The 9,427-nt window shown below is 55.1% G+C and overlaps 3 protein-coding genes across 3 annotated transcripts in view; 1 reads left to right on the plus strand and 2 right to left on the minus strand.

The window, feature by feature from the left end:
* The window catches only part of MONBRDRAFT_12652 (uncharacterized protein), a gene marked incomplete at both ends in the record, with an annotated part of 2,931 nt that extends 1,939 nt beyond the window's left edge, over nt 1-992 (plus strand). Inside the window, 2 exons of the mRNA XM_001750493.1 lie at nt 654-769; nt 889-992. Coding sequence (XP_001750545.1) covers nt 654-769; nt 889-992 — 220 coding nt within the window. The remainder of the gene's footprint in view (nt 1-653; nt 770-888) is intronic.
* Nucleotides 993-1,361: 369 nt separating this feature from the next.
* On the minus strand, nt 1,362-3,570 carry MONBRDRAFT_34619 (uncharacterized protein; the record flags this gene model as incomplete). Its single annotated transcript, XM_001750517.1, has 8 exons — nt 1,362-1,787; nt 1,859-1,884; nt 1,942-2,100; nt 2,189-2,298; nt 2,346-2,427; nt 2,528-2,615; nt 2,916-3,103; nt 3,496-3,570. 8 exons carry the CDS (start codon nt 3,568-3,570, stop codon nt 1,631-1,633), a joined length of 885 nt encoding a protein of 294 aa, XP_001750569.1. The 3' UTR covers nt 1,362-1,630.
* Nucleotides 3,571-4,236: 666 nt separating this feature from the next.
* Nucleotides 4,237-7,989, minus strand: MONBRDRAFT_34620 (uncharacterized protein; the record flags this gene model as incomplete). Its single annotated transcript, XM_001750518.1, has 17 exons — nt 4,237-4,386; nt 4,491-4,581; nt 4,686-4,748; nt 4,848-4,943; nt 5,024-5,125; nt 5,287-5,431; nt 5,557-5,594; nt 5,711-5,750; nt 5,846-5,937; nt 6,023-6,257; nt 6,546-6,577; nt 6,683-6,769; nt 6,882-6,930; nt 7,045-7,153; nt 7,322-7,425; nt 7,526-7,557; nt 7,903-7,989. 17 exons carry the CDS (start codon nt 7,987-7,989, stop codon nt 4,337-4,339), a joined length of 1,452 nt encoding a protein of 483 aa, XP_001750570.1. The 3' UTR covers nt 4,237-4,336.
* Nucleotides 7,990-9,427: the final 1,438 nt, after the last annotated feature.

Genomic DNA, 9,427 nt, shown 5'->3' on the forward strand with positions numbered 1-9,427 from the left:
CACATTGACGTTCACCCCATCCACACTCACATGCACCCCACCCCACCCATATGCCCGCTGCACTGCACTGCACTGGCCCCCCTCACCCTGCTCCGCACGACCAAGACCATTCTCTCTTTTTTTTTTTTTTTCGTACCTGTGGATCAGAAGCCGATAATGAGGGGAAAATGATGACAATACGACAAGAGGCAACTCTCTGACCAATTCATCTCTTTCTCTCTCTCTCCTCTCTCTTTCTCAAACCGACCAAACCAATTCACTTCTCTCTCTCTCACCGACCAAACCAATTCATCTCTCTCTCTCTCTCTCTCTCTCTCTCTCTCTCTCTCTCTCTCTCTCTGTCTTGGCTTTCTCTCTCCTGAGATCTTTCTCTCACTTTTCATGCACAAAACCAGGTTTGATCACTTGAGCCCTCCTCCTTCTCCGACTCCTCCGACTCCCTCCCTCCGACTCCGACTCCTCCTCTATCCTCCTCTATTCCCTCTATCCCCTCTATCCCCTCTATCCCCTCTATCCTCTACTATCCCCTCCTCCTCTATCCCCTCCTCCTTCTTCCTCCTTCTTCCTCCTTCTTCCTCCTCCTCGATCCCCTCTATCCTCCCTCCTCCTCTATCCCCTCTATCCTCCCTCCTCCTCTATTCTCGGCTTCTCAGGGTGGTTTGCCGTTGCCGTGGTCATCGTCTTTGGGATCGCAGCATCATGAGCGAAGTGACTTTGGGCTCGCGCACGTTGGGTTTCACGTTGTTCCTCGCCTTTGCCGCTGGCACAGGTCAGCACGCTCTGCGTCATGCTCGTGTGGCTCTTTGCTTTCCCTCTCGCCTCCACACGGATGGCGCCGACTCGGGCCATGACTCACGCCGTCTCTGCCCGCCCTTGTCGTTGCTTCAGTCTTTGGCTATCTCGCCCATGATGTGGAGCGCAAGTATCGCAAGTGGCACTACGAACGCTCCCGCAAGCGCTACCTCGATGCCAAGCGCAACCTAGACCATTAGTCGCGCCAACATCGTGGTCCCACCCGCCGCACCACCTCACCACAGCTCTGTGGACATGCCGCAAAACAACGAGCCGTGCCCGCGAGTGGCCCAGCTCGGCTCTGGTATCCAAGCAACTTCAACTTGGCGCGCCCCATCTCGGGCACTCGCCTGCCTCGGCCCAGCATCCCGCGTCGCTGCTCATGCCCTTCTCGTGATCCGAAATACTTTAAATACTTCCTACCCAGCACTGCCCTTGCTTCTCCTCTTCGCTCCCCCCTCTCATGATAGGCCCAATTCAGCCCCCTTGCCGCAACGCATGCAATGGGTTGCCATCACCAGCCCCCAGCGCTGGGTATGAGCGCTCTTCGTGCTATCACCAATGTTATTCTGTGCATGCTCTATTATTGTAAAAGGGCAGGGACACAGAAGCCTAGGAGACCACGACTCAAACCACGGGGAAAAGAAGGCATCATCCATCCCGGCCTCTGGCACAAGACCGAGTGTGGGGGTCGAGTGGCGGCCGGGGAACATGTGGGAGGACACCAACACTGGGTCGCCCTCGAGCAACCAGGACCCGAGCCGAGCACGGAAAACAAAATGGGCATTAAGCGAGTAGAAAAACGGCGACGACAGAGAGAGACTAGACACAATCACAATCAATCCTTGGACATGGCCCGCCTGAAACACAAACCACACGGCCCAAAGTCACAGCCACCCGGCTCAATGCCCGCCGGTTTGACATTGAATGACAGAGGCCCCACCATGATGATGTCGAGCTCGGGAGCAGATGACGTGGAGACACAAGAAACAAGACTACAAATCCAGAGCCAGGCGAGGTCGCGCGCGCCCATGGCTTGCGGCATGACACACACAAGGGCGTTTACCGGAAATCCTCCGCGCTGAACATGCCCTGTTAAAGACCAACAACACATCTTGGTTATGGAAAACGAAAAGCAACACAACGTACTCGCGTGCCTGTCGCGGTGTAGCGTAGCCCGCCTACCTTGGCACGGCGCAAGATGCTGTCCTTGCTGCTATCGTAGGGCTGCTCCTTGGAGGGGATCTCCAGAACAGCGGGGATGGCCTCGGTATGGTTGTCCAAAAGGTAGCGAATATCCTCCGCGATCTATTTGAGCCAGCAGGAGGGTGCGCACCCGTGAGACGAACCTTTGAGACGGACGGGGGCCTCCCGGCACCGTGCTACAACGACTGACCATTTGGTTGATCAGGATGATGGCAATGTCATCGCGCTCCACAAAGTGACGAAAGGCATCCTCAATGGCAGAAATCGTGGTGTCTGGAACGCACAGTCGAGTGAGTACCCCTGTCGACGAGGCCAAACCCCCAAGCCGGAGCGAGGGCCATGCTTACCCTTATTCACCACGAGATAGTTGGACTCGTGCTTGACATTGATGTCACCGACACCGGCCAGCAAGAAACCAGTGCATGTATCCTGTCAAGAGCCGCGCGCAGACATGAGCCAAGCCAGACAGGAGCCGTTGATGGACGCGGGTGCTGAGCCAGCACTCCGTTCGAGGCGTGTCGAAGCCCACCTCGTCGCCAATGACGGCAATCAGCTGTCGGCTGTTGTTGGCCATGATGCTGTTAATTAGACGTGGAAGAGCGCTCACGGTCCGACAACTAGACCCCATGAGCAGGACACAGAGACAAAACCACGCATGCGTGAGCCCAGCCCTCCACAAACAAGTCAATCCAGCACCAGCACCAGCACCAGCACCATCGCAAAAGAACGAGGCCAGGTGCACGCCGCCAGCAGTGAACAACACGCAGCAACCCCTCTCCCCGAACCCTTTCTGCCCTCTCCCCGAACCCTTTCTGCCCTCTCCCCGAACCCCTCTTGCCTCTCCCTTGCTTCCTCTACCCTGCCCGACTCCTTTCCTACCCGCCACTGCCATTTGACCGTTCTCCTGATGAACACACCTCTCACTCTCTCTCTCTCTTCTCTCCTCTCTCTCTCTCTCTCTTCTCTCTTCTCTCTTCTCTCTTCTCTCTTCTCTCTTCTCTCTTCTCTCTCTCTCTCTCTCTCTTCTTCTCTCTCTCTCTCTCTTTTCATCTCTATCTTCTCTCTTCTCTCTCTTCTCTCTCTCCACGTTGATCCAGACACGCACCTCCAGAAAAAAAAAATAAAGCAAAGGAATATCAAGCAAAGGGAAAAGTGTGTAAAACGGCTATAGTGAACAGATGTTCAACAAAAGCAAGAACTCTTTGCGTCCGTGTGTCAGTCACGACGCACACCACAAAAACGCACACTTTGCCATGACGAATTTTTCTGACATTTACGGTGCTTGCCTGCTAGCTCGGGTCGTTGGACGTGCGCACGGATGGCAGCCCCATGGCCCACTGAGAATCAAAAGGTGGAAGAAACCTCAGCAGGTGAGAGCGTGAAGACAGGAGAGGAGAAGGGGCGAGTAGAAGGGTTCAGATTGAATACCAAGCCACCCACTGCCCATGGGTCGGCATCGGTGTGTGTTTTGTTCAAGCGTCACAAACAGACACTCACCCCTGTCCCCTTTTGATCGCTTTGCTTGCAGCCGCCGCGTGCATCACGCTTCCTGTTGCCCTTGCCCGCGTCCATGCCGCCGAATTACGTGCCCGTCAATTGGAGCAGCAGCTGGCTACGGAGCGTGCCCAACGTGCTCGGGAGCAGAAGGCCCTTTGTCGTGCCCTCCGCGAACAGCGCACCCATTTTGAACAACAACTCACCCAGCTAGCCGACGTCCTCAAGACAGTCTGTACAAGCGCTGGGCTAGAGCCCAGCCACGCCAGTCTCGCTGCAGACCAATTCGGCCCCGTCTGCTTTGCCACCTCAAGACCCACCCACTCGGAGCAGCCTCTGCCTTTACCGCCGCCTCAGGACGCGCCCTGCCTCCGACCTCAACCTCGCGTCGCCCTCCCCGGCCCGCCCACCGCCAGTGCCATTCCTGAGCCCAAAAATGCCATCGACACGACAGGCCCGGCCTCTGAAACACGCCCATCCCTCGCCAAGCTCTCTGCTTTTGAAGCCCTGCCCTCGAATGAGCTTTCCCGACTCGAACATCGCTCATGAGGCTCGCTTTCGCTTGTGAATAATCATGTTGATGCAAGATGACGGGGCTTAAACGGCCCAAGTTTGACTGGCCTCATCACGCATACTTGATGTCACCCCGTCTGCACACGCTGGTCTCCATTTGATCCTCATCCTCATCCGGCACATCAGGTCCACATACGCACTTCAGAAGCAACAAGCCGCGAAAGGCACCATCGTCAAAAGCATCGATTTTGAGACCTCCGACACGCTCATCTCAGGGGGAGAGACAAATGCAGATAAATTTTCTCCCAAAAGGATGTCAGGGATACACGGCTCAGAAGAATGCCATGGCATCATCCTCGAACGATTCGTCCTTGCTCTTGACTACAAGACATCCCACAACAAGTGTCAGCCACAGCCTACAAATACCAACTGCCGGCGATTGCTCGAGAGTTTGGCCGAATGCCAAAGGCGCGAAGAAAACTCACCTTTCTCTTCCACTTGGTACTTTGGGCCCACGTTGCAGTTGGTGAGCGAGGAGAAAGCCCCGATGCGTGCGTTGTTGCCAACAACGCAGTTCTATCGCGCCCCCCGATCCCCACGTAAAGACCAGCCTTGACGTGAGCCGCACAGCCAACGGCGTCAAACATGCGCACCCATTCCTTCCAAAACAACGATTGTACCGTCAAGGTCACATTTTCCGCAATCTCAACGTAGTCCATAACAATGCAGTTGGTCAGCTTGCACTACATAGTCAACGGTCCAAGATACCCCGTGAGAGCTAGCCTTTGAAACTCGGTCAAACCAGGCCCTTGGGTAGAGCAAGCAAGTCAGATACGGCTTACGCAATCAGCAATCTTGCAGTGACGCCCGATCATGGAGCGTTTCACCGTCACCTTGCCCAGCTTGGATCCAGCTCCGACCCGACACTCGGGGCCCAGCTGTGCCAACAAAACCACGCCAATGCAGAACCATCAGTGCCCAGAAGAATCAGACGTCAAGACGTACTCCAAGACAGTACCTTGGTATCCTTGCCCGAGAGCTCGGCCTCGGGGTGGATGGTCTCCGGCATCGTGCCATCGAGAGGGCAAACCATCTTGAAATACTTGTTGGTCATTTGCAGCTGTCATACGGGCACATTAGGGCATGAGGGCTAACCAAAGTGTGCCAGAAAACCAGTGGCGCACATAAGACTACGATATGCCCTTCAGACTCTTCTCATTTCCCTGTGCACCCCAAGTTTTTCCCCGGTATACAAGATGAAGACACTGGGACCCGTCGCACCGCATGATTCAACTCGGCGTAGGTAGTACGAGTGTTGGCCCGAGCTACCAAGGGGGCGTCGTCATTGGGTTGTGCCTTGTCCAGACCATGGGCGGCCACCACGTGAGCAAAGCAGGTGATGCGGGGAGGGCGTGTACTGGGACTCCTGCCATAAGGCCAAGCAAGAGTACGCCCAAAGCATCAGCACGCAGTGGTGTAAATTTGCTGCTCAGCCATGTACAACAACTCAACAGCACAAAAAGTAATGACAGCAAGATATTCAAAACGTACTCGGCGCCAGGCAAGTCGAGCCCGGCCAGTGGTGATGGCTAACGAGCGCACAAACATAAGCGCACCGGCGACACAAGCGCACATAAGCGATACGCCAAAAGCTCGAGGTGGCCTGCCAAACTGGGATTGTGCAGGAGCATGCGTCTGATCGTACCGGCAAGAAGTTGTACACGTCACTGGGATCATCAGTGCGCCTGGGAGCAAGCGCAGCGAGCGTAAGCAACACATTGACATTTGGTCGCAGCGCGCGGTTGTGTTGGCAGCAAGGTGTAGAAAGTGGGTCACGTACTTGTCACTAAACTGTTTGCGCACGAGGCGCGGGAGAAGATCACCCTTGATGCGCGAGATTTGCTCGTTGGCCACCAAAAAGTCCAGTACCCACTGGAGACGGCAGAAAGTTGCATGAGTGTCGACCGCCTGGTTTAGGATGTATGGATGTGTTAAAAGTGTGCGTCATCGGACGTACGCGGTCGAAGATGTAAAGATGGGCATCAAGGAGGTCACGTCGGACCACGACTTGAGGATGCTCGCGGAGAAGGCGGCGGCGCAGGTCGACGGTGCCTGAGTCGGAGAGATCGGCCTGCGAGCGGAAAAGCAAGACGCGGTTGCTTTCGGCATCCAAGGCCACGTAATCGGTCAACCCCTTGAGGTCCTCGTGTTGCTGCAGGCGCTTGCGATCTGCCACATGGTCGTCGGGCGATCTGATGCCAAGAGCAACATGGTGAGGAGAATCAGGCCCACACAGAGAGAGACAGACAGAGACAGACAGAGACAGACAGAGACAGACAGAGAGTCAGAGACAGAGAGAGAGAGTCAGAGACAGAGAGAGAGAGTCAGAGTCAGAGAGACAGAGAGACAGAGAGACAGAGAGTCAGAGTCAGAGAGTCAGAGAGACAGAGAGACAGAGACACAAAGAGACAGAGACACACAGAGAGACACACACACAGACACACACACACAGAGAGAGAGAGAGAGAGATGTCAACATACTTTGCAGGGAAGGAAGCAAAAAGAAGTGTGGCCTGTGGTAAAGGACAGGGCGAGGGGCGAGCATTTGTGCGTCAAGGGTGAATCTGCAGTGTGCAGCTGGAGGGGGTGGGTCTAGCGAAGGGACCGCATTGACTCACGGAAGCGTTGTTTTTGCGGTGGATGTCAGCCAGCTGGTAGATTGGGACATTGGTCACGAGATCACAGGGCAGGACCATAAAGTCTTTCTGTGAAGTGGTGCACGCGCATGAAAGAGGACCGATGTGATGGGTCGCGCGTCGACCTGTACAGAGATGCGGACCGTGATGCATGTGCGCCGCGCAACGACATGTGCCGAACCTTGATGACATCCTTGAGCTCACGAAGAATATCGGCAGTACCCTTGTCGCTGAAAGGAGGGTGGATCGGCCGTTCACGGCGTCAGGGTTTGATACGGAGGAGAGCAGGGTTGCTTAGGCGCGGCCCTGAGCGATGATGAAAAGCGGGATTGGAATCAACTGACCTGTTGTTCTCGATGGTGTGCATGTGCAGCTGGATTTTAAAGCCAAGCACCTCCTTGATTTGTGTGAGAATTTGGGGCGCAGCGGCTTTCTGGGCCACAACAATGACGTCTAACGGTGGATGAGGAGCGCGAGCAACCAGTGATGAACGGCCGACCCAATGAGGGTAAGCTGCCTGCTGTTAACGAGCCTACAGCGTGACTGTGTGTGGCACTCCTGGAATATGAAATAGCAGGGGATAGATGTGCCATGGGTCGAAGCGTTTATAAGGGTACGGACCGTCAAACTTGGCGCGTTCAAGAATGCCAACGGTGTAGCTGATCAGCGGGAGGTTGCAAACGGGAAGCAGGGCACGTCCGGGCTTGCCACCGAATGGGTTCATGCTGAGGCAACCAACCCGCGTGCAAGGGTGTGTGAGTGAGTGTGGGCTGTTGTCGACGCTGTGAGTATTCGGCCAGCGAGGCCTTGACCGTACAAACTCACCGGCTATCGGGGCCGCCGGCCAGAATGATGGCCTGGAAAAGAAGGAAAGCAGAGAGGGGCAAGCGTGGGCAGTACAGCCACTGAGATGGTACGCACGCGCGGCTAGCCGTGTATTGCGCGGTCGTGGAGCCTTGATACGGCAGGTTGGCGCGTGCAAAACAGGAGCGGACCCACCTGAAACTCGCTGGACACGGGGGTGGTCATGGCTGCGGTGAAGGGCGCTCACGTGTGATGACTGCAAAGCCGCGACGAGGACCCAACTCAAGCACCCCGTGTGGCCAAGCAGGACCGACAACAGAAGCTTGCTGAGTCAAGTGAAGACGCCTCTGGACACGAGAGCAGGTGCTGGTGAACGTAGTGGTCTCCCGTCAACGTACGTGTCTGCGCGTGTGTGTGAGTGAGTGAGAGAGAGTGTGTGTGTGTGTGCAAAATGGATCGGCGCGCGCTGTCGGGGCAATCTGCATCTGGCGGTCTCGATCACAACAGTAGTTGTCAACATGTTTTTTTCTCTCTCGTTGTGGTCATAACTGTGGGTAATCAAGCTCATAAACCCCCTGGATTCTTAAGTTCGGCTCTCCGACATTTGGAACGAGATGGAAGAGCTGGCTCGGAGGTGTTTCCGGCGGTAGAGGCGTCGGGTGGATCAGAGTATCGTCATGGACGGCCTTGTAGATCAGCTGCATGGGTGGGTCCGTTGTCCTGGTCCTTTTTTGAGAGGGTTTCAATGCTTAGAGGGAGGAGTTGCGATTGTTGTATAATAAATCGGCGATTTCAGTGGTATTTTTTTGTCTATTTTGGTGTAATTTTCGAATGGCGGGCCCGACCGTCATCTTGAGCTCGGCATTTGAGCTTTTTGTACCGGGATGAAACGTGCTCGTGGGGATGTTGATCCCTTTATCAATAGCAAATTTCTGCGCGCCCTTTGCCCTGTCTTGTGCAGACTTGGGCGATCGATTGTGTTCACCCGGATGAGGTGATGCTTTTCTTTTCTTCTCATCCCTATCACTCTATGAGCATTTCAGCTTGAAATATACCAACGCACCATAACATTCATCACACGAAGCCCATAACCGAGCCAGGGGAGGGGTCCCCCATATGAAGGATATGACGAGACACACAGACAAACAGGGATACAGCAACAGAGACATTGATTGGCAGACGGATGGAGAGACGGAGAGACAGAAACGGCGCCAGAGACGAGATGGAAACGGCGCCAGAGACAGACAGAGACAGCTACTCAGGGACAGAGACACAGACAGAGAGACAGAGAACTGGACAGAGACAGAGACAGAGGACAGAGACATACTGACCTGTTGCCACAACACCCCCACACACACACTCATCCAACACAACAACACACAACAATAACACACATCACCCACGTTGAATGTCACATTCCATGCATCAGTAGCGGACCTTTACTTTGCTCTGTGTGTGTTTGCTGCGGCTTATATGTGTTAAGCGCTACTCGTGTGTGTGTGTGTGTGTGTGTGTGTGTGTGTGTGTGTGTGTGTGTGGACGATCGGCGCGCGCGCGCTTTTTTTTATCTCTCTCTCTCTGTGTGCGTGTGTGTGGGCGCGCGCTTTGTTTCGTGTGTGTGCACGCTTGACAGGATTTGATCCCGATCGTGCATTTTCCTTCTGTCCCTCTGCGCAGCCTCTTGCGAGGAGTCGGAGGAAACGGATATCAGAGGTGGGTGGGCGATCGTACACACACCGATTTAGTGTTGTTGCCTGATTCATCTGGCATTCTCCGCCCCTTTTTCCCTTTGCGAAACGCGTCCTCGGGCTGCACTGCCATCTGGGTCGATCCTACCCTCCTTCGTGCCACAACTCGCTGGTTCCTTGTTGCATCCTCACCTCATCCCCCCCCCCCCCCCCCTCGGGCGCCATTGGCTAAATA

Source organism: Monosiga brevicollis, genomic scaffold (genome assembly GCF_000002865.3).
Source record: "Monosiga brevicollis MX1 MONBRscaffold_42 genomic scaffold, whole genome shotgun sequence".
In the NCBI taxonomy this organism is placed as follows: Eukaryota; class Choanoflagellata; order Craspedida; family Salpingoecidae; genus Monosiga; species Monosiga brevicollis.